The 24,838-nt window shown below is 45.2% G+C and overlaps 1 protein-coding gene across 2 annotated transcripts; it reads left to right on the forward strand.

The window, feature by feature from the left end:
- Positions 1 to 122: 122 nt before the first annotated feature.
- Positions 123 to 23,602, forward strand: RTBDN (retbindin). 2 transcript variants are annotated; one of them, XM_077327239.1, is made up of 6 exons: positions 123 to 461; positions 13,328 to 13,502; positions 17,025 to 17,109; positions 17,422 to 17,550; positions 19,298 to 19,406; positions 20,599 to 23,602. In XM_077327239.1, the coding sequence occupies exons 2-6, from the start codon at positions 13,334 to 13,336 to the stop codon at positions 20,893 to 20,895; spliced, it is 789 nt and encodes a 262-aa protein (XP_077183354.1). In that variant the 5' UTR covers positions 123 to 461; positions 13,328 to 13,333; the 3' UTR covers positions 20,896 to 23,602. The 2 variants fall into 2 exon arrangements, with proteins under 2 accessions (XP_077183354.1, XP_077183353.1); XM_077327238.1 differs by having other exon boundaries at positions 124 to 420.
- The last annotated feature ends 1,236 nt before the right edge of the window (positions 23,603 to 24,838 follow it).

The raw sequence follows: 24,838 nt of genomic DNA on the forward strand, positions 1-24,838 counted from the left end.
ACCTCTGGAGCCTTCGGAGAGCACCATTTGGTTATAGCTGGCTTGGCCATTGATCGCCCGGGAGTCACTGTAGCGCGCCTAAGCATCCGACATGCGAAAGAGCAGCAATCTGGAGGAGGAGCCACGAAGCCGGTGGCCGACACAGGCAGGCAGGCAAGCAGACACACCGGCGGGAACTGGGTGTCTGGCTCTCCCCTTTCGTCGCCGAGCCTCTTCTGTCTTCTCCAGCAGCCCTGAGAGCCGACGGGCGTCTTGCGCGGGGTGTGTGTGTGTGTGTGGGGGGGGTATATTGCAGCAGGCGGCGGCTCAGCTCGACTATCCCTGCGAGGCGGAGCGTGCTGATAAGCAGCGGCGGGAGCACCGCTTGTCTGGCTGAGGCGACAGTTCGGGAAAGAAGAGCACCGTCGCAGGGCGTCCCAGGTAAGCAGGAGCAGCAGGAGCAGGCGGCGAACCCCGCTCAGGTACGAAGACTGGGATGCTCTGAGTCCGAGGAAGGGGAGATCAGAGACCATTGTCCCGCTCACGCAGCAACTTGCAACCCAGACAAGCCCAGTGGAGAAGCAGAGGGCGACCCAAAAGAGGGTCGACGCTCACCTTAAACGCGCTGCGAGCCCCGCGCTCCACTTGTATTGGAAGCGTTCGAAGCCGGGGTCTTTCTTATCAGTCCCCCTGGGGGGGGGGGGGGCAGATCATAAGGACGAGGCATGCGGTGCGCAGGTTTAATTATTCTCTGGCGTAAAAGATGCCCCCCGGGGTCCTTGTTTTGTAGCCTAAACGGACGTTGAGCGCTCATGAGATTCCTGGCTGGTTTGTTTCTCTCCACGGGATGTCGGGAACTGTCCTGTTCTCCCTTCGGTCGTGTTTTGATTGCGGGAAGGAGAATCCCGCAGTTATTATTGTTATTATTTTGTGACCCTTAAGGCAATCACAGTCCGATGTGCGCACGACCTTTCACGATGGGCGAGAAGCGCAACGTGTGAGGTCTCCGGGAGGCGTTCAATTCAGCAGATACCAAAACGGTGCCTTGACTGTGGACGATTCTGCGGTGCTTCATCGTTTAACGGGACAGATGAATCATTTTTGTCATCCTTTAAATCAACTAGGAAGACGCCCCAAAGGAATCAGACCACAGCCTTTTTTTAAAAAGCATTTTTTTAGCACAAGAATTTGAGATCCTGTAAAAATCAACCAAGCCCCATCTTAGAAGCTGCGTCTCCCTCCCGTGTCTCTCACCTGGGACTGTCTCTTCTCAGTTGTCTGCTGTTGTGAGGATTTAGTTAATTAATTGGCTAAAAGCCACATTATTTAAGTGAGTGGGGCTGCAATCTTTCTTACTAGGGAGAGTAACCCTATTGAGATAAATGGTATTTCTTAGCCATGGTTAGGATTGCATTGGAGGTCTACCAGTTTCCTGTGTGAGTTTGCAGGAGTATTGGGCGGGGTGGGGTGGTGGAGGCAGAATTAACAAGGGCTAGAGAAAAGGGAAGGGGGTTCTGCAATGAGATGACATCAGAGCAGAAGAACAGAGTGACAGTGATGAAAATGTATTTTCCACTGTTTCCTGTCTTTTGAAACATACTGAGTGCTCAAGCCACTTACTAATTAACTTGCATTGAGAATCCCCCACCCCAGTCCTACTCACATAGCGGGGGGGGGGGGGTCTAATTATTTGAATGGATGTGTTGAACAGCACAACCCCAGGATATATGCAGATGATAGTCTGATGCCCCCAGATAATAACAGAAACAAAATAAGGAAATAGATCATTGACCGGAGCAACTTCGGTCGGTGTAAAGAGTGTAAAAGCTTCCAAATAATACAGAGCTTATTATTCATTCCAGATAGCTGCATCTCTGGAGATTTAAAATCTATGTTCATAGAAAAATACATATTATTCCCACCCACCCCATCCCCTGTTAATTTATGGTATAGAGTTCAGATGACTCCATGTGTGAACCATAATTTATTACTACATGTACAAATTGATGCATGTGCTTGTATGATACAGAAAGTTTAAAAAAGAATTGCAGTATGAATAATTTATAGTTTCATTTTTACAGGTACAGATAGTATTAGATAGTGAAGTAGTGGGGGAGGGGACATTAAACTCATCATTTTCTTTTTTCTTAGAAGAAAGGGAGAGAATAAAGACACAGAGTTCCTTAGTGGAAGGTGCTGCCAGGGCTCCAAAAACCTTTTACATAATGTCAGGTGCATGTGGCTTGGTTGTATGATTATTTCAGATTGCAGTCAGTAAATCATGAGTACAAGGCTACTTTTAGATTTTCCCTGCCCTCCCCCTTCCTCCACTACCTCATGAGACCTCCGGAACACTGGAGCTGGAGATTGCAGGACTCACATAGAATACACACACACACACATACACCACTGGCTGGAGATGGAGGGATGGAGTTGCCATAGAGTCCACCTTCCAAAGCATCAATTTTCTCAGGTCCCACTTGGAGGCTGCATCCCTAGATCTGCCCTCACAAGCCTTCCTTTCTTTGCCACCATTTTCAGAGTCTCTGTCTCTATTTTAGTCTGTAACTGTTGTTTTAAGCTCGCTTTGGTCTACTTCTATGGTCTCTATTTTAATGCAGGGCTGGAGTTCTCCCCCCCCCCCAATATAAAGTTTTAGTTAATATCTTTTAATGTTTTGTATGTATTATTTTCATTTTGTAAGCCACCCTTGGTAAAGTTAATGGAGAGGCAACATAAAATTATTCTAAATATGTAATCAAAAAGACACCTGACACAACAACTGTGGTGTGAAAGGGGAAGTGGGTAAAATTGCTCACCTCCCCTTTTGCCAGAAGGAGTTCTGGTGGCAGAAGAGCATTTTGCCAAGCTCTCCTCATGACAGCTCCCTACTCAGCTCCTTCTGCATCATATTTTTGAATGTCTCAGGGGAGTGTTAGAGAAAGGGAGGAGGTGGGGGCAAAAGTTAGAAAGATCCATGTTAGCAAGTACCTTCCACTAGGAGTTTGTTGGATCCAACACACTAGCAACTTTACCCGCTTGCATTCTTCTTTCCCTGACCATGCTCAGCCAGAGAAGAAGGAGAAAGAGATGAGGGTTGCTTAGGACCAGAAGCCAGCTTCTTGGAGGCCTTTCTCTAATCTGTGCTTGGATTGAGGTCACAAGTATTTTCCAGGCACCTAGCCAGGGAATAAGAAGGATGAATCAGAGCGAGGCCACCTGAGAACCACTGTTCAATGTCAGTCCCTTTTATCTCTCAAGGGCTGGGGTATATAATCTCATAACAATTCAGGAATCCAGCATCACGCTTTTTAAAGAAGTGAAACAACTTTCTGAGTAAGAGAGAAAAAGCCGTAATGGTCTAACTGAATAACTGTAGTTCTTCATCCAAAGGCAAGCAGGGAAGAAATGTGCTCAATGGATCAGGAAATCTTCAACTGAGCCAATCCGAAACTAGAAGACAATTTGAAAAAAACCAGGAAATTCCTGGACTAAATATGCTAACTACACATCCCCTCCAATGCCTCCTGTAGGATACCTTTTTATATGCTGCTGATGTAACATATTCAGTTTAAGCAGCAATATCAAAAATATTGTATTTTTATTGAAGAAGAGTTCATGTCTATGACAGTGTGATCCCACTTTGTGACGCTAGCATTTATGAAAACAGCTATAAACCAACTTCAGAAAATATCATAGTTGGAACAATAATTAAACATATTCAATAACCAACAAGTAAACGTTCAGGCCTGTTGCATTTGGGCAGACCAGAGCCTCAGTCTTTATGACTACTGTCTAGGCAATTCCTTGAAGAAGCACCAACTTGCAGCTGTGTTGTGTGCTGGGAAGTCTTTTGTTCTTCACAGAAGTCTCTAGTATCTTTGCATTCTCAAGTGTGTGTATAGTTTTCATAGAAAGGAGTGCTTCTGAGGGGAGAAGATTGCAGGCCCTCCAATCCTTACAGGGAAATTGCACTTTTTTCTTCCTTATAATGAATACCCCAACTCTTTAAGTCCCTATAGTAGACTCAGGATTACATTGAATCTTGATCACTACAGATCTTGCATGTTCCAACAAAAAGTTCATTTGAATAGTTCAGGTTCTATATGGATTCTGAGAGATTTAATTTCCTCAGAACTAATGAGTTAAATCATTTTTGTAATTAAAACTGAATAATTACAAATGAACTAGAGTTAAAGTCTGGTTTGGTTGGAACATTGTGAGAAGAATTTGGGATCTGAAGGAATGTTTGTAGACCAGTGGTCCCCAACAAGGTGCCTTTGGGTGCCATGGCAACATCCTATTTCTAAAAAAGTGAGCATGTTTTCCCCTAGGAAGGATTCTGATTGGCCACGAAGACATGATTGGCTGTGCAGATTCTTAAAAATATTGCTTCAGCAGCAACTGCTACCACAGTGCAAGGATCTTCACTGAGTGACCAAGGGATATGCCAGAAAAAAACTTTTAAACTATACGTGAATTTTAAAGGGCATCCTGTTAAATAGTCCTTTTGCCTGAAGTATTGTAGAGTTACTATTAGACTTATTCCTGACATGTTGTGATTGGATCTGTCTCTTGTGACAGCAAAGTGATGGTTATACCCACTATTCTGTGTCAGATTTCCAAAGGTACCCTCAGGCTCAAAAAGGTTGGTGAGCTGTGTGAATTAATGTAATAGTTTAGTGTAATGTATAAGACTTTCTGGAAAGAGAACTTTTGGGGTCAAGATTTCTCCCCCTACAAAAGGGAAGGTAGAGAGACTGCTTGAGTGGAGTTTCTATGTTACTGAGGATCAACATTTCTTCCAGCATGAGGCTTTATTCACGACGTGGGGAGATTCTGATGGTGTAAACTGGGACAAAGATGCCGCCCTCTACATTAATAATGAGTTTGAAGAACTGTTACAAGTGGTCACACATTAACAAATGTTATCTTGAAAGTCCAGAGAAGAGTGAGGCAAGTGGGCTTGAAGATCCAAGCAACTGGAAGAATGCCATGTGGATTAAGAGATTAGATATGGGACTCTTCTTATAGTTCTGGGAAATTAAAGGTTCTGTGATATGACTAGGTCCTTTTTCTATCCCTCCCTCTGTAAATTGTGTCTGAAGGTAGGGTCACCACATACTTCTCAAATACCTTTCACAATGTACAAGATAATGACATTCTGTAGGACTGGAATTGTCAGGTCCCCCCTGATCACTGGAGGGGGATGGGGGCATAGGGTTGCCAGATCTAGTTTGGGAAACTCCTGGAGATTTAGGAGTGGAGCCTGGAGAGGAGAGGGACCTCAGTGGGGTTCAATGCCATAATGTCCACCCTCCAAAGCAGCCATTTTCTCCAGGGGAACTGATATCTGTAGTCTGGAGATGAGATGTACTTTGAGGGGATCCCCAGGTCTCACCTGGAGACTATCATCCTTATGTGTGGCCCAGACTGGAAACACTAAGGAACTGGGCAGTAGTAAAGGGGTACACATATTATAATGAGCATAACTACGCCCACCACCTTGCATACTAATTAACCTATTTGTATAACCATGCCCCGATGTCACTGGAAGTGGTGTCATCATGCCCTACCCCGTGCCCCATGCCCCGGAAGTGCCACCGTTATACCACACAGACCCCTGATGATACTGGAAGCCCTCTTGCCCCCTGCACCAGAAGTGCTGCCATTATGCCACATACACCCCCCTCCCTGGAAGAGATGGTGTCATGCCCCCAACTTCTGCCCCCTTTGCCCACGGAAACAATTTCCACAGACCATGCTCCTACCGGAAACGCAGCCACCTTTTTACACCCCTTGTGACAGCGTTGGAAGTGACATGCAGCATAGACCAACCCTCCCTACTGCGTCACAACCAATGGGAATGATCAGGTACGGCCATTTGTTCCCTCTAGCAACACACCCTGTCACCTCTGACCAATAGCAAAGAGGCTGGGAAAGCCCCCCAAAGAAGTGATTTTAGGAAAAAAGCCAGTTGTGCTAGCAGACACTCACCACTACTCTTGCTGAAAACATGGAGACTCCTAACAGGCCCCTAATACTTGCAACCCCACCACCCGTGCTGAGACCTATTGCTGCCATGAGGTACCTGGTATTTATCTCCCTACAGCAACTACAGGTAGCTTTGATGGGGATGTTCCCACTCATTTTGTTTACTGGCCCCTCTGTGAGGAGGCCGAGATGGCCAAATGCCCTACAACTGCAGAGGTAAATGGCCTTGCAAACATAGAAAGTACAATGCTCCCATCTTGGGGAACCCATCCTGTTGCAGGCCATCTTGCAGATGAGGTGGACTTGGGGATACACAATCCTCTGTGCTGCATGTACCGGAATCCTGTTGAGGAATCTGAAGATGAGGAAACTCAAAAGGACACAGAAAATGACAAGGCTTTTAATGAATCCATGGAAATGGAAGACAAAGCATTCAATGCCCAAGTAAACAGGGGGGGGAAAGTGTTTTTGTTTGTAGGTGTATAACGAAACCAGGGAGCCCATTGAGGAGTTCCATTACTTACCAGTTGTTTCTTATTATTGTTTGGACAGCTTGATGAGCGCTTTATCCAGGCATTTGGCAAGCTGCACATCAGTAACCCTGTTAATGTGAACCTCTCTTGACATCATTTAATAGGTCTCATAGCATAGCAACCACAATGGTAACAATGGAAACCTTGAGTTACAACCAAGGATGATATAGGGAAGGCTGCTTCCTTTCAGATTTAAAAAATGTATTATCAATGTAATACAAATATTATTAGTGCAGCCATCATACAACTGTCTTGGGCAAGCCATTTACCACCATAGGGTTGTCTATAATAACTGAAAGGAAGTTGTTTTTAAAGAACTTTTTATTAAGTATTTGCCATACACATAAAGAAAAAGAAAGAAAGCCAAAGAATAAAAAGAAAAGGAGGGGGAGAGAATACAATAAAAATTGATTGAGGGAGAGAGAAAAATCCAAAATAAAAAATAGAAGAAAAAAAAGGGAAACAAGAATTATTTCTTATTAGCATTATATCTATCCTTAAGTGAATGAAATCAATCTTGATCTTATTCCATACATTCTTTGGTTCACAATAATGACTGTTCTTTCTACAGACAGAAGCATTATTGTAGATGTTCAGAGCAAACTGTCTATTCTGTTAGTTTTCTATATTTCAGAGGTGTGTTTTTAATAACATTTAATATTAACAAAAGTGAAACATTACTATAGTTGTGGTAATAGTTGTAAAACCAGATTGATCATTTACTCTCATCATCATCTTCATCCTCCTCCTCATCTCCCACCCCACTTTCAGGCACTTGTACCGTCTGTTCCAGTGGGGTTCTCAGATCCTGTTGGTTTTGAACTGCTGGTCTTGGAAGTCCCTTTTCCTGCATCTGAACTCTTTTTCATAATGGATTTTTGAGAAGAAGTAGAAGGTGGTGCTGGTGGAGCAGGAGCAGGAGAATGAGAAGGTGCTGGAGGAATAGGAGGCACCAGTAGTTCTAGTGTAGGTACCGATGATAGTTTATGAGGAGTGGATTCTGCTAAGGATGGTCTTGCACTGGCGAAGCTGAGTATTTTCTCATCTTCATAATGCAATTTGTCCACCTTGTTCTTTTCTGTTTCACGCAAAGGCTGGTCCTTGAATTGAGGCGTCTTCTCTGTCAACACAGAGCTTGATCTGGAATGCTCTTCATTTGGGGTGGATTTCTTAAGTCTTCCCAGAAAGCTCCTATCTTTGGAAGCAGAACACCGGGAGGAGATCTTAATCAGGCAAATAACAACAATGATAGCCATGAGTATAGCAGTCACAGAAACAGCCAGCACCATTTTATTTCTGTACTCATGTTCTGGAATTCCTTGCCTTGCTGGCAAAGACTTCTCCGAGTTTCTTGAAATTCCCGTAGTCATATTGGATACATTCTTGGAAGGCCAGAAATACGACTTCCAAACTGAAAAGTTTCATGAGAAGGCCTGTTCTGGAGAAGAGTTTTGCACAAGCCATCTGGATTGTGGGTGCTTTGCAATCCATTTTCAGAAGACGGATCACATGTGAGATTAGTTTCCTCGCAGGTGTATTTGGGATCAGGGGAGTAAACCTCTTGTTCAGGTCAGCTTCAAAGACATCCCTCAGAGAGGTTATCCTGATTTGCCAAGTTCTGTGGGGGAGAAGCAGAGGTTGTCTGATATTTCCAGGATGTCCCTCGGGACAACAAAATATCTGGTAAGAGCTCATTTAAAGAGGGTTGTGACTTTAAGGCTTTAGGTTTGTCTTCTCCTGTAGGCGTGCTACTTCTGCTTGGTAGCTTGTCCAATAATCCTTTTTTAGTCATAAACTGTACTCTGTGTCCATTTCCCCAAACTACCACAGTGTTTCCATCACTAGAGAAGCTACTCAAATCATTGTTGTTCTTGTTCTCTGTGATGGAGCCTGTTGGGTTGAGAGCAATAAGCAAGGAGTCTGAAAAAAACTGTTTCCTAGACTGAAGTGCTTCTTGATGAAACCTGAGAAAGGAAAGGGCATGCTGAGAGTCTACGCCTTCCCTGAGTTTCCTCTGGCTTTCAACCTTGTTATGTGACTCAAAGATGCTGGGCTGATCTGCAGACTGTGTGGTGGCCTTTGCACACTCTTGTCCATCCCTCACATGTCTGAATAGTGTGGACTTGCTTATTTGGTTTATTCGAAGCCAGTTTTCTCTCGTTATTTTTCTCACAAGCCTTTCCTGCTTGGAGGCCTTATCTGGGGATTCCTTTAAGCCTTGGGCAGAAAGTTCATTTTGAATAGTTGCCTCTGGAGTCCCTTGGAGTAGTTCCATGATTTTTCCTTTGAGTGCGCCCTCCAGCACACTGGCCAGCAGATAAAGTGTTTTCAACTGCTTTTTGTCAGCCCAGTTTATATCCAAGGGCTCATCTCCTTTCATTTGCATGACCTGTTTGACCGATTTTAACAAGTTAAACTTGAGAGCAATGTTGGAGTAGTTTTGGGCTGGTGCCAGCATGTCACTGTTAGGTTCAGCACTCTCCAGCAAGTAATTGTGGGGTTCAGCTCTCTCTGGTAAGATGCTAAGCAGGTTGCTACTGTTCAGCTTCCTGGCTTCTAATATTTTAATGACTTCTTGCATGCCATTTGAAAGCTCTTTCTTTTCACACGGAGTTCCATCTATGGCACATGACTTTGAGCAATCCAACATGATAGTCTCAAATGAAACTTCAATGTTCCCCTTAACGGAGCAAAGGCAGCAGGACATCTTTCTGGGCAATATAAGCTTTCGCAACTGCAGCAAGGTCTGCAGCAGGTTCTCCAATGTCTTCGGTGTCACTTTGGTGGCACCAAGGTCTAGGAAATTCAGCGAAGGCAGACTGTAAAAACTAGAATCCTGAATGACTGTCAAGGGATTGTGGCTGAGGTCCACTGTGAACAAAAACTACATGCCATGCCAGGCTTCGAAAGTTCCCTCCGTGATCTGGTCGATTACATTACCACTGAGGTTTATAATCTCCAGGGACGGGACGGCCTCAAATGCATTCCTCTCAATGATATGGATTTTATTGTGTGATAAGTCCAATGCAAGCCTTCCAGAGATGAAGTCTGAACTCTGCTCAGGCTGTTGGCCCTGAGGATCAAGTATTCAGCCCAAGGAAAGGAATCCCATACTTCTTTTCCGATAGACAAAATCGCATTCCTAGCAAAGTCCAAGTATGTGAAAGGAGGAGGATGAACTCCTGGCTTGGGAAGAGGAATTAGGTGGAATCCAGGAGAGTCAGTGATCCTGCTACAGTTGAGGATTTCCAAGGTGCAGCAGCAGGGGGTAGGGCAAGCCCCTTGAGCGCCATCCAGCCCCATAAGGGGCACCAGTAGTATCCAAAATAAGAGATGGGTATAAACCATATCAGCAAGGTCTACACCACCGAGCAGATCTTTGCAGACTGCACAGCTAGTACTGTGGGCAAACTTTATGTGTGTCTGTTGATGTTTGTGACATCATTTAAATGTTTGTGACATGTCTGGTGATAAGCTGAAAGATTCTGATAGGCCTTGGGTTCTTGTATCCTGAATAAAGTTGCTGTATGCTTACTGACCGGCAGTGTGGTAGTGCAGCCAAACAAGACGTGACTCCTTATTTGTTTTTGGCAAGAGAAAAGGCCACAGCTTTTATTCAACCCGAAAGAACAGAGGGTTGGCCTGGCACAAGGTGTAGAGTAAAATCCCCCACACATCCATCCAGCTGTTGACATGGGCTCAAGGTGGTCCTGGTTCCCGTCCCTCCCAGCCAGAAGGGTGGGTGCCTTGCCCCTCAAAGCCCTCCCCAGGGAGGAGGTTGGTTAATGGTTGCTGGGCATCCACCTCATTCAACCATCCCTTCCTCCTGAGTCCGAGCCCCTGACCTTCCCCAATGGGTAAGGCTGTGCTTTGTGTCAACCAATCTCTTACAGAGACCCCCTAACCCAGGGTCCCAGTACGCAGACTGGTCCATTATGAAACACCACTAGTGTTTAAATGGCAGCACTTCCAGGGCATGGGGCAGGGCATGATGACGCTACTTCCAGTGATGTCAAGGGGCGTGGTTATGCAAATAGGTTAATTACTATGCAAGGTGGTGGGCATGGTTATGCTCATTACCTGGGCATTAAATGCTTTGTCTTCCATTTCCATGGATTCATTAAAAGCCTTGTCATTTTCTGTGTCCTTTTGAGTTTCCTCAACAGGATTCTGGTACATGCAACGCAGAGGATTGGGTATTCCCAAGTCCACCTCATCTGCAAGATGGCCTGCAACAAGATGGGTTCCCCAAGATGGGAGCATTGTACTTTCTATGTTTGCAAGGCCATTTGGCCATCTTGGCCTCCTCACTGAGGGGCCAGTAAACAAAATGAGTGGGGCAGAAGGTGGGGGCATGACACCATCACTTCCAGGGAGGGGGGTGTATGTAGTATAATGGCAGCACTTCCGAGGCAGGGGGCAGGGACCGGACGCCGCTTCTGGTGTTGTCAGGGGGTGGTGGTGGTGTAATTGCAGCACATCCATGTCAGGGGGCGCATGGGATGGGGCACGATGACAGCACTTCCAGTGACGTCAAGGGGCGTGGTGACATGGTGGTACCTCCGGGGCATAGGGGGTGGAGCATGATGATGCCGGTTCCAGTGATGTCAGGGGGCATGGTTATGCAAATAGGTTAATTGTTTTGCAAGTTGGAGGGCATGATTATGCTCATTATAATATGTGTACCCCTTTACTACTGTGGGCTTTATCTGTTGTCTTGAAAATGTTATTGTAAAAAGGCTTGATCTCATATTTCACTTGACAATCTGTTTCCCAGCATCCAAGGTGACCCTTTCCTCCAGGCAGCTGGTGATCTAAAGCTGGTGTTTCACCTCGTAATTGTTATAGATTAGGTTAACACACTGAAATTAATTCCAGGGGGTAACTACGTTAGTCTTTTTCAGCATATATAAACAGGAATATACATTGCACCATAAAGGCAAAACAAATGTTATCCATGAGATAGAGGTGAAATCTCTTCAGATGCAATGAATGGATACTCACAATACAGTCATTTTATGTAAGTCAAAATGTTGATCCTGCCTTTCCGCCCTCATCAGGCCCACCAAGCAGCTAACAGATTAAAGACATACATCATAAAAACGTATCTTAAAAAAAACCATTAAAACTAAACAAAAACACACAATTAAAACGAATCTAAAGTACTCATAAACATAAAACTTCCTTTCTAGGCTGTGATTCCCCCCCCCCCGCCTTGTATCCCAGAGTTCTCCATTCTCCCTGTGGTTGAAAATTCCGGAAGATAACTGACACATACAGGAATTTCTTCTTCACAATTGACTTGACAATAAAGAAACAAAAAAATGGAGTTTGCCAGAATGTGTCTTATTCTCATTTCCAAGTAGCACTTTCCTGATTGGCTAACTCCCTAAACCACAATTACATGAAATTAATATAATAATCATTAATGCATACAGTATTATACCCGCTCAAGAATGATCTCTAGCCTACCTTGAACAATTTGTTGTATTGTAACCATGTGATTTCACCAATTGTAGAAAATTCTCAATAAAAAAGTATACAAAGATATTACTCCTAACATTATTATGTATTAACAAATTTTAAAGTTCTAAACAATACAAATAATAGTAATAATACCTTAAAGTATCACTTTGGCCAATGGCAGGGCAACATACTTTTAATTGGGGATGTGTAGGTAACTAGTGTGAGATCCTGCCTGATGAATACATTCCTACATGGAAATCTCCAACATAGATTTCTTTTGAGTCATTGGCCAAAGTGATACGAGAGTAAGAGCCAGAGCCTCATTCTTTGCAAACTCAATTTTTTGTTGCTTTATTGACAAGTCAGTTGTGAAAGAAGAGATGGGCTTACAGTTGTTAATAGACTTTATTGTACAGCCAACAGTCCATCCTTATTTTCCTCTTCAACCTCTAGGTGGGATCTGGGGAGCCCCTGGAATTATAACATCTCCAGATAACAGAGATCCGTCCCCCTGGAAAAATTGCTGCTCTGAAGGGTGGATTCCATAGTATTATATTCCAATGAGACCCTGCCCCACCCCAAATCCCACCTACTCCCAGCTCCACCCCCAAGTATCCAGGTTTTTCTCAACCCAGAGCTGGCAACGCAAGGAAGATCCTGGAGGATGCCCGTTCTTCAGTGATCTTCTGTAGCTGTGCCTTTAACAGTGGTAATGAGGTATAAGAGTTAGCAGGTGACACTTTTTTACAACATAAACATTTATCACCTACTTCTTGCCCCAGAGTGAGCCCAAGACAGGAACACATAGCCCAGATGAATTGTTGGTGCCCCTGAACACAAGTCTCACCTGAAAGCCGAGCCCTAACCAGATACCAATCTTGCTTTTATCTCTATATAACAAATTTTAAAGAGCTGTTACAGAGCTGTGAGCAGCTCAACTTTTAATTACTATTAAGACTTTGACTTCCTTTCATGGGAGAGGGCAGGAGCTTCTGGTGACCTGGCCAGCAAGCCCTGACCCCGTGGTTGAAGAGTCATCTACATCTGACATGCCTTGAATGACCTGGAGAGAGCAGCAGCTGCTAGGGGGGGGGGGGGGTTCCTCTTTGAAGTTAAACAATGGACAAAGGGAAAGGCTGTAGACCAAGACTGTGCAGTGGCTTATCATGGGCCAGAGAGAGGCTGCAAGGGAGTTGTTGGAAAGGGAGAGAGAGATGAAAGCCTGAGGGACTTGGCCTGGCATGTCCCTGAGTATGTCTCTTTTCTTCAAGCAGTGCCAAGAAGAATAAACAAAGAAAGAGAAGTCCTGTCCAAAACTGACTTGGAAATTCCCCACCCCTATCTTTTCTTCTCAGGTAGTCATGTGTAGTGGTTTTGGTGGCCCTGTTTGGATAATGGGTATAGTTTGGGCCTTGGTGGTGCTGTGGACAGGTGCTGCAGGCATCGAGGATCGCTGCTTGCCTGGAGGGAAGCACAAAGCAAGTCCAAGTCCAGAAGGACACCTGGGCACCTGCAATCTCTATAGAGAGAGTAAGTATCGATTACTTAATCAGTAAAATAGTATTTTCAAGACTGCTTTCTTTGCAACCAGGGATTAATTACAGGTAAAAATACGATTCCCAAAGTGGACATCCTGACCAGCAGCATAGAGCTCAACATAAGGCTTGCTAAAACAGAACCGCAATCCTATGGGGAAAACAGTACAGAGGCAATAGTCCATATTCTGCTGGTAGCCTGTTCCAGATAATTAGTTCTATTATCAAAAAAGCCCAGGGATTCTTATTATTTATTTTGCATTATTTATAGCCTTCCTTTCTCACTGAGACCAAGGTGGATTCCACAATGCAAACTAGTGCAAACAATAGGATGATGCATCTAATAAGCAATGTGACAGGACTAGGACTGGAGAAATTTGGAACAAAGCTGTTGTCTGAGTAAAGCATAAGCATTAAATATGACATATTAAACAATGCAGAACTTGGTGATACATAAGCAGAAACAGTGCATTTTCCTGGATCAATCTGTTATAATATAACATTATTCTCTTTATTAAAAATGCCAGTAAAGCGGGAGCTTTCTGAACTTCATCTGGTAGGATATTCCGCACAGTGGAAGCCACTATAGAGAAGGCACTGTACAGGCAGCTGTTGATCTTGCCCATCAGCTGGGTGATCTCTGCAGAAAGCCCTGTTCAGAAGAGCAATGTTACTGTGATGGGACACAATTGGGAGAGGCAGTCTTGCAGATAGGAAGTCCAGGGCTATGAAGGTCTTGTCATAGCCAATACCTTGAATTCAGCTTAGTAACTGATAGCCTGCCAATGGAGTGACTACAGAATAGGACCACTATGCATGTTCCACCTACCTCCCCATAGTAATTGAGTCATGGCTTTCTGTAACCAACTGGAGTCTTTGTGCTGGGTTTGAGGAGAGACCAAGCAGAGTGCATTGCCATAGTCTAGACTTGATGCTACGGGGCAGGGCTACATTTGACCATGTCAGCCAAGTTCTGGTAAGGGGGCCATTTTCTGGGCTAAGTGTTAACTTGCTTTTCCAGCAGTAAAGCTGGGTCCTAACTGAGTCAGCAAGGGTCAGCTGAGACCCAATGAAAGTGGGAAACAAAAAGCCATTCAGTGCTACTTGGATCAGGTCCTTTAGATAAGCCTTTGTATAGCTAGCAATAAAGCAACTATTACCAGTCAAACACGGGTAGAGCAAATTATCCTACAGCAAATTATCTCACATCAGAAAGGGAGACTACATCCCAAGGTGCTCCTCTGTTGGAGCATTTATAACTCCCTTTCTCTCTCTGCTTGTCTTTAAAAAAATCCTTGATATTTTTTCCCATTTAAACATTTATCCCACTCCTCTTCTGAGAGGCGAAATATCTCCTTCTGCAAATTCCCATGCAAAATCAGAGCTATCATAAGACCATCTTTTATAATTAACTCTTATTAAGGAGGTAGCTGTGTTGGTCTGAAACAGCACAACAAAACAATCAGAGTCCAGTGGCACCTTTAAGACCAACAAAGATTTATTCAAGGCATGAGCTTTCGAGTGCAAGCTCACGCCTTGAATAAATCTTTGTTCGTCTTAAAGGTGCCACTGGACTCTGATTTTGTCTCATTAAGGAAACATCCATAGATATTAAGGACATTCCTGAGTCTCTTCATGTACCATTTCAGACAAAGCCAGTGGGTTGTGTCCCAAACTCAGATAAGCACAATGTGTTGTGTTAGCACATGCTGCAGGCTGCTGATGCCCTCCTGGGTAGATTACATCTTACACTGTCCTCAGGTGAGACTGATGATGGCATATAATCCACAGTAGTAATCCCATTCATAATATGGCACTCACAACTATAATATGGCATTCACAACTCTCTCTTCAAATTCTGCACAGCCAGTGGACAAGGACTTAACATTCAGATTGTCCCCCCACTGATAGTTGAGTTTCGGTTCCTTACAGGGAATTGCAAACATCTTTTTTCAGGCGCCGTATTTTTGAATTCCATAAATGGTATCATATCAAACATAATGTCATCCATCACAATCATGACGCCAACTGAAGGGCGACAATGTTTTGTGATGGGCTGGGCAATACGTATGTTGTCTAATAGAGGTTTTATCTGACGTAGTTGGTCTATGGCAGGGGTAGGCAAACTGTGGCCTTCCAGATGTCCATGGACTACACTTGCTGGCAGGGGCTCATGGGAATTGTAGTCCATGGACATCTGGAGGGCCACAGTTTGCCTACCCCTGGTCTATGAAGTATGGGGAAGGAACTATCAAGCAGTATTTAATTGTCCATGACACGTGACTGCACTGAGCAACAAATGACATGGTTGCTGTTATGCCCCTCTAAATTATCAACCTCAACATGTCTCACTATAGATGTTCAGTGACTGAAGTTTCTCTTGATGGTTCTGGATTCCAAGCCAAGAAGCTGGCACTTTAAACAAAGTAAACAAACAGCTTAAATGGTCGCTGGCAGCCAAAGATTTTTTTAAAGGAAGCAAATACTTTTTGCCATGTTTTCAGCACAAGCACTTATTCAGGGGGGAAATGCTAATGGGAGGAACATGAGTTTTCCTTTGGAGATTGAAATTATGACAGATCTCTGTTCAAAATTTGCCCTAACACCAAGGGCCCCAAGACCAAGGGTTCCTCTGTGATTCTCTTATATCTCCCTGTCCAAATTAAAAAATCATATGAAAGCAGATCATATTACTTGTCCAACTTCATGGGGATTCAGAATCTTGTGCCTTTATTCTCACCTCTCAGCAGCTTTGAACACAAACAAACAATGAATTGTAGAACTGTCAGGACCTCGTCTGGGACAAGATACAGAAGGAACTTTATGGGGGCCCGCATCTTGGGGCAGTGCTTCCTATGTCTGTCTGAGCTTTAAAAACAACAACAATGTGAAGGTTCATGTGCAGATCCTAAAAGGACCCGGGGGTGGGGGACAGATGGAGGCAGGGGAAGTACAAATGTAGCACTAGGCTTTCCTGTTAGCTGCCTGATGAGAACGATGTAACTGTTAATTCATCACACACAGATGGCAATTTTGCACATGTAGGTTATCAACTGATAACAATTGTTGCCAGGATGGGGCTGTGGCTCAGGGATGGAGCATTTCTTTGGCATGCTGAAGTTTTCAAACTGCATTCCCAGTATCTCCAGTTTAAAAGGAAAAGGTGTTGGGAAAGACCCCTACTTGCAATCCTGGAGGAGTTCAACACTAACCTGAATAGATCAGCTTCATGTGCTCATTAAGGACAGATAAGGTTGCCACAGTGCAAATGGGTAGGGATGCTAGTCCCCCAGTGGGGCCACTTGGGGAATCCCCTGGATTTATAGCTCATCTCCAGGCATCAGAGATCTGTTCCCCTGGGTGCTTTGGAGGGTGGATTCCATTATATCCTCTTGAGGTCCCTCCCTCCTGACTCCACCCCCAACGTCTCCTGGCATTTCCTGGCACCCAGAGCTGGCAACCCTACAAGTAGGTCCTCTCTATCCAGAAGTCACTGATAGCATGGTTCTTTTCACAGATGCCTGCTGCTCACCCGATGTCATCTTGGATCTTTCCAAAGCCAACGACATCTACTGGAATCGCTGTGGGGGCCTCAGCAGCAGGTCAGGCATAGCTCCAGCCCTCCAGAGGAAAAAGAAGCTGCCTAATACAGCCAGTTGTATTCCTCTTTTCCTAGCCCAGCAGCCACAGGGTGGTAACCTCTGGGTGGCAGGAGGTGGCCTCCTTTATGAAATTCCCTTTGACAGGCTACAGAGCCTTGCTGGGTTTGTTGCTCTTGGGCCTACTTTTTCCTCTCGTCTTCTGTCTGTAGTTCAATATCTTGCGGAGACTTATATCCAGAATGATATATAGGCGGCTCCATCTTTTCGGAATTCATTGCCTTCCTGATGCCCATGTTTTCCTCCCTCCTACAGATGTGAGGAATATCTTCAGCGAGTGGAATGTTTTTATCGTTGCTCCCCCATTGCTGCCCAGTGGCCTCACCCTCAGCGACCCACAGCTGTGCTGGCTGTGCCTCTTTGCCAGAACTTCTGTGAACAATGGTGAGCTAAGCCTGCAGGGGGGACATCATGTGGGATAGAAAGGAATGGTGGAAAGAACTAGCAAATGACCTGCAAGGTCTGCATGAATCACTTCATTTTCTCTCGTAACCCTTTCCCCACACTATTTCCTCTTTCTCTCCTCCTAATAGCCCCCGCATCTTCTCCCCTTCTCAACAACCATCCTTTTTATCTGACTCCTCTAATCACCACTTTAATTTATTATACAGTTTACTTCATACTTCATTTCTACCCCACCATTCTCCCCATGGGGCCCAAAGCAGCTTGTATTATTCCTTTCTCTTCCATTTTATCCTCCTTACAAGCCTGTGAGGTAGATTAGTCTGTGACTGGCCCAAGGTCACCCAGCAGGCAACCATAGCAATATGTGGATCTGAACCTGGATCTCCCACATTCCTACGGTGACACTGTTAACCACTACACCACACTGGCTCTCAGCTTTCCCTTCCTCTGGCAGCCTCTCCCTGGGAAAAGTCTTGCCCAGTTGCAGAGGTCATGCAGAAGCAAGTCATTGGGGTGAGCTATGAAATGTCCAGTGGCAAGCCCATCTAAGTAGCTCAAGTTGTGTTCAGGCTGTCATTGGGCACAGGTGAGTTGCATGGCATCATTTAGTAGTTACTGCCACACCTGGCCCTGCCCTGAAGTGTCCTCCATCCGAGATCAGGGGTAGACTGGGAAACCTAAATAGCCCAGGAAAATTGATAGGAAGGTCTGAATGCTGGCAATATTATTGTGCTTGCTTACTGTTCCCCACACTGGCCTCTAAGATATCAGCATTCATTTCTTAAAGGTACAGGTTCTGCAACTATAACTCTGTGTTTAAAAAAAAACATTTTCTGTTAGATTTCAGATTTCTCTGCAATTTTGGGACTTTCCTCCATTTACAGAGAAATCTGTATTGTCCATTCATGTCTCCAGTTTTTGGATTTTTATCCAAGGTTGAACCACATTGAAGATTAAACATGATATGTCAAGATGTTTACATGAGGTTTTTTGTCATATGTTTTTGTTTCAAAACATTCCTTATGAATGGAAAAGGGTTGAATTGTTATTTTGTTTCCAGTTCCACTGCTTTATATAGGAAACATTAACTGCTGTAACTCTTTGCTCTTGATATATAATTTTTGGGGATGGTACCTTACAGCCAAAGGATCCTCCCTATTAGTAGACAGGAGATAACATCCCCATTTAATAGATAATTAAAATTTGATTCGCAGAGTGAATATAGGAACTTCAGTGATGAAGTTTTCCTCCTTAATGTGGATCTTCGGGTGAGGAGAACTAGATGTTCCTTCCTCCCCCTGCCCTTGCTCTACGGTGGTGTTAGAAGCAGTTTTCTCCCAGATCAACTGACTCCCAACATCAGAGGAAGTCTAGGAGGAAACACTTCTGGTGGGCACAATCAGTAATGGAGAAGCTATAAAGGGAAGGATGGTTAGCCCTGTTCCGAATCACCCCCCATACGGAGTATGGGAAAGGTTTTGCACTCTCTCTCCCTGTCACTTCTCCATTCCTGACTGGGCCCAAAGGAAGCAGCTTTTCTCATTCAAAGGCAGTTTATTGGGCTATTGTTGCTGCATTTGTCCCAGTAGCTGTAAGGAGAGTCAAAATGTACTGTGTAGCCACTGTGTGTGCCTGAGAACAGCCTAGCTAAAGGGGCTACAGCATTGTCTTCTGCCGTGAAGTTCTACCTGCCTTCCTTACTTCTCCATCCCTTCTTCCCTCACAGGTATGATGCTTGCAAGGAGGATCTGACCTGTGCTCGCAATTGGCTCACTGACTGGCACTGGGGGCCTGATGGGAATAATTGCAGTCAGGAGTGCATTTCATATGGTCAGGTGAGGGCAACACACAGGGTGGTTAACAGGTTCATAGTCTATGGAAGAGTGCTTGCACTCAAAAGCTCACGCCTTGAATAGATCTTCGTTGGCCACTGGACACATACTACTGCCTCCTCCGCAATGCCAACAATCAGGAAATGGCTCGTGAAGTGTTTCTGTGGGTAGCTATTTGGGAGGGAGAGGCAATAGTTTTGGAGGGGATGAAGAGGAATTGGGACTACCCCTCCCCAGAAGGCAGGCACAAATTACAATTCAGCCAGCCAAAAGAACAGATGTTACTGAAATCAAATAGTGTGCTATGTGCTTTCCTGGGAACTTCAGGATTGCTATCTCAGGCTGTGGGGTTGTGTCAAAAATTCCAGTCTTTTCCAGAGTAACATTTTCATTAAAAGGCAAACATTTGAACAAAATCCAAACACTTGAGAGAGATTAGATCAAGCTTCCACATATTCACAACACTCTTATCTCTTCCTTTGCCTAAATAAATAAATGGAGTCTGTGGTATATGTGATGACTCACTTGTAATTAACACAATAACATCAGAGTCCAGTAGCACCTTTGAGACCAACATAGATTTATTCAAGGCGTGAGTTTTCAAGTGCAAGCACTCTTCGTCAGTTGTACCAACATTTGATTTGCTGGCCATGCAAATACCAATTAGGCAGCCATTAGGCGTCTGTGGACACCTTAGAAACTAATAACTTTAATTCCAGCACTCATATCATCAGACATATCCCATTGTTTATTCCAGCATAACTGGGTTTCTTCACGTCTTCAAGGTGCCACTGGATGCCTCATTTATCTTATCATGCTAATTGTGAAGCAAGGGGATCATATGCTGACTGAAGAATCTGCTCTGACCTCTGTTTGCGTGTTACTGTATGTCAGTTTTGAGTCTGAGTACTGGCATCCCTAAAAGGCCATCATTTGTGTATCAAGGTCAACTAGCTCTGCAGGGTCTCAGGTCGAGGTCTTTCACAACACTGATTCTGGCAATGCCAGCAGTTGAGCCTTCCCTAGGAACTTCTGCGCACAAAGCTCTGCCGCTCGGCCATAGCCTTTCCCTATCTAGCCAGATACTAAAGGTTGCCGACTGTATTAGAACTGCAGTTATTCTGTTTAGGGTTGCTAGCTCCTGGTTGAAAATACCTGGAGACGTTGGCTTGCATTATTCTTTTTCCTTCCCCAGATGTACAAGGATGGGAAGGAGCTCTGCGAGACCATCTGGGATGACTCTTTCGTTGCCAGCACCGATCCCTGCGAGTGCCTGACACTGACGGCTTCTGACACGGGCTTTTCAGCCTCTCGTTCCCACCACCAAGACCGCGACGGCACCGAGGACCTTGAAACCGCCAAGGCGGACAGCAGGAGAGTGGGCCGCAAAGGGCTCTGTCCAGGTGGCCCCCTGCTCCAGCGTCTGAAAAAGAACCTGCGGAAACGTTCTGTCTTCATGGAAGATGTGGAGGGAAGTGGGAGTGGGTTCTGATCCCATGAAGCCACCCTCCTCGGGGAAAACCACCCCCTCCCCTGTGATTGCCTGGGGCTCGGGGGGATCGCTTGTGATCTATGCAATTCTGTCATGTCCCACCTTTACCGGCTTCTTGCCAACTTGTCTAGCTCTGTGCAACTGGGTGTGATCATGGAGTAGGAAACAGATCTGGCACTGTAGCTGGGCTCTGAGTCTAGAAGTACAGTTTGTCCTAAAAGGTCACCTTCATCTCCCACAAGCCTACTCGTGGCCAGTGTAGTCTCTCCAGCTTTCCTCATTTTGTCTAGCTTGGAAGACAGGATTAGAGTCTCGTTGGCTGGTGAAAAACCTCACTCCCAGCACCTTTCCTGTCTAGCTACTGTCCTCAGGTACCTCAAAGAGCTGGCCCTTGTGGTCCTTGATGAGATTCCTATGCGGTGCAACAAAGGACAAGGGAGATGTACATCCATCAAAGGCTTTGGCATGGAAAATATTTAAGAAGGCAGAGACTGTGTGTGATAATGGATGCTGGGCAGGAGATGTTAGACCCAACTGCTTACCTGGCTTCAGCTACTGTGAAGACCAAGTCAAACTGGAAGCGCCTTCACTACTCAAGCTCAACACTGAAGCGCCAGAGAAACTTTTGGCCAGTAGATGGAGCCAGAGAGCTAGATAGCTGATGGTTGAGTGACATCCCTCCCTCCCATGATGGCCAGGGAGAATGCCCTACCTGTTGCAGCAGATCGTAGGCTGAAACCTAGGACTAGCAGGAGCTTCCATGCAACTCAGATGTGGGCAGGGAGAAGAGTGTACGACCCATAGATTGTTAGTAGTGGTTACTGTGTAGCACTGGAGTCAGAAAAAGCAAAGCTTCCAGCGCTCTATATAAAACGCACAGCATCCTGTTAGAAGTGATGTCATGCAGTGTTTGTTCTAATTAGCAACAGAGGCTGTAAGTAAGGAGAACCTCTAACCACGAGCAGGGGGTTGCCCACCTCAGATCCCTCCACAGCTTTATGTGACAGTTGCTGAAATTCCTCCAAACTCAACCCCGAGTATGCTTACGTAGAAACACTGTACAAATCCCTGTTGGAACGGCAGTCACCCATTTGTCCAAAACACTCTATGGGCTGCATTTTCATGCCCCTCTTGGGTCATGTTTGTTGCAAAATGCACATTCTGTATTGGTTCAAACCTATCCGTACTTGTGTGTGTATTGGGGTGGGTATAAATATATATGTATATGTACACAATTGTGTGTGTGCTTAACATGCTGCAAAAGAAAATTACTGGCTAGGTTTGAATACTATTTGCAAATGGACCCTTCAGGAAGGCAGAAACCACCTTCAGGCCTTTCTGCTTTCCCCATGCCAATTTGAAGGGCATGGAAGAGATGCCAGGGAGAGGCCGGACTGTTTCCCATTAATTATATAAGATATCTTCAGGTGGATAACTCTTGGTCTGAAGCAGCTGAACACAGTTGGAGTCCAGTGGCACCTTTAAAACCAACAAAGTTTTATTCAAGGTATAAGCTCTCATGCACACCTTCAAATACAATGAAACAAAATTTCCACCTATAGAAATGGTTGAGGAAATTTTGCTTCATTACATCTGAAGTGTGCTTGCACACAAAAGCTTATAACTTGAATAAACCTTTGTTGATTTTAAAGGTGCCACTGGACTCAAAGTAAGGTATCTTGCATGCCAGGGATACTGTGTGGCAGATCACACTTTGCACATATGTGCCCATGAAGGATCACCAGCTTATTTTCTCCAGACCAAGAGCCCTTTTGCCATTGTTCTGCTGGAAACCCCCTTCCGCGCCCCTTCCCTTCTGCCCAACCTAACCATCCCTTGTACGAGATTAAACTCCCAGGGTATCCAAAAGGTTTGTGTGCTTTTGATCAGGCAGCTCCTCGTTAAGGACAAATACTGATCTGGCAAAAGACAGGCCCTTTGCTCACCCGAAGGACAAAAAGATAGGAGTGGCAGTTTTGTGCAGATAAAGTCATGGGGATGTGTCTGGGAAAGCAGATAAGTAAGGCTGGGCTGGCTGAGGAAAGGCTTTTGTGAATGGCCTGAAAGGACAAGGAGCTTGACAGGAAGTGACAGTGGAGAAGTAGGGTGGCAGGTTGGGCTGAAAATGGATCTTTTTCCCAAGAGGTAGCTTCTTCTCACTGGCCTGCCACAATAATTTTCCCTTCCCCACTTTACATGTCTTGGTTCTCCCCATTCAAGGATGCTTTAAGCTGCTAGGAGTTCTGCGTCCTTCTCAAAAAGATCATGAAAAGGTCAGATTAAAGGAAGTCCTTTCCCTCCACCCCTAATAAATCCTTCGCTGCATTGACTCCTAGGTTCACTGGAAGCCTTATAGTATGCCGTGGAGAGGGAAAGTATCCTGGCTCAAGGCACATGTTCATCAGTCCTCATCATTCTCCAGAGCAAACAGTGCAAACAATTAGGGGCCTTACCCATGCCAGTTCTGGCAACTCCTATTTTCACCCATCAGTATTCCATAGCTATTGGAGGCCAACAAATATGAATGGTCCCCATCGGGCTGCATTTAAATCTGTTTTATTTTTTAAATTTACAAACTGTTGTGCTTCAGACATACCTGCAAGGATACAGAACCCTCAGATTTGTCTCCGGCTGAGCTTGTTTCAGTGCCCTACTGATAAGCATGGGAAGTTTACTGTTAGGGGGAATCATTAAAATTATTAAAGCATTTTATGTCACTTTTTTGGAAAAAATATTCAAGGCAACTTACAAAAAAAATTACATTAAAAGAACCAACAGGTAATCATTAATCAAAGCACAACAGAAACAGCAGCAAAGATGAACAAAAATCAGGAACATTCTTAAGAAGACTTGACAAAAGACATTCAACTGGGAGCTTGAAAGACAGGCATGATAGTTGAATGTCATCATCTGCAACAGTGGGAGCTATTATTAATATTTTGCTAAGGGCTAAGTGGACAGAGAGTGGACATGGCCTGTCAGAGGCAGGGTGCATCCTGATTGGGCCCTGCCTCTGACAGGTCACATCCACTCAGGACTTTGGCCTGACAAGGCCCGCCAACCCAGCCCAGCCAGGGGCAATCTGGAGACATTGCTGCCAGTCTGCCCCTGACCACCGCAGGGAGAGGAGGTCAGTAGGGCTGCCAAGGGGAATGAGAACAGAGGATTGGACAGGCTGCGCCAGCCCTTTTCACCCCAAGGTTGTCTTAACTGTCATGTCCAACTGTAACTTCCCTCCCTTTGCCTCAGACCACTGACGGAGCTGGCAGGTGGCTGGCGAGTGCTCTCCCTCCCCCTCTCTTCAGGCCTGCTGGGAAGGAGCCTCTGACAGGCCCTGACTGAGTGGAGGGAGGGGTTTCTGAGAGCAAAGCAGGGGAGCCTGAGGGCCTTCCTTTTTTGGGGGGGGACTTTCCCCTTCTGCCAAACAGTTGGCTGACAGGGAGGCCACAGAAAAGCCCCTTCTCACTTAAAATACTGCTCTGGCCGGGGGTTAGACACAGCCAAGCCATGTGTATTTCTTCTTTGCAACTCTGCAGATTTGAGGCCTACTGCACAGCATTATTCTGCAGATGAAACTGGATGCTGTTATGGAGATTCTTTTGTCTCATGTTTCATCTGCACAACAACCCTGTGCAGTAGGCCTCAAGTCTTTCAATTCAACAACAACCTGTCTGGGAGGCCTTAAATGTTTCTTCTCCACCACAACCCTGTCCAAAGTAGCCCTTTCTGCCTGGGGAGCTGATCTTTATACTCTGCAGATGAGCTGTAATTCCAGGAACTCTCCAGGCCCCACCTGGAGGTTGGCTATCCCTGAGTTGGAAATATTCCTGGAGGTTTGGAGGTGGGACATCAAAATCATACAATGCCTCAGAGTCCAGCCTTCAAAGGAGCCATTTTTGCCTGCACTTGGGAGGGAGTGGTGCAGGTGTGTCCCTCCTGGGCT

Source organism: Paroedura picta, chromosome 3 (assembly GCF_049243985.1).
Source record: "Paroedura picta isolate Pp20150507F chromosome 3, Ppicta_v3.0, whole genome shotgun sequence".
In the NCBI taxonomy this organism is placed as follows: domain Eukaryota; kingdom Metazoa; phylum Chordata; class Lepidosauria; order Squamata; family Gekkonidae; genus Paroedura; species Paroedura picta.

Excerpts from the sequence above, each read along its gene's own strand:
- RTBDN (XM_077327239.1), top strand. The coding sequence starts at position 13,334 with ATGTGTAGTGGTTTTGGTGGCCCTGTTTGGATAATGGGTATAGTTTGG. Across the intron at positions 13,503-17,024 it reads CTGCAATCTCTATAGAGAGA|ATGCCTGCTGCTCACCCGAT; the intron begins GTAAGTATCGAT and ends TTCTTTTCACAG. Across the intron at positions 17,110-17,421 it reads TGTGGGGGCCTCAGCAGCAG|ATGTGAGGAATATCTTCAGC; the intron begins GTCAGGCATAGC and ends TCCCTCCTACAG.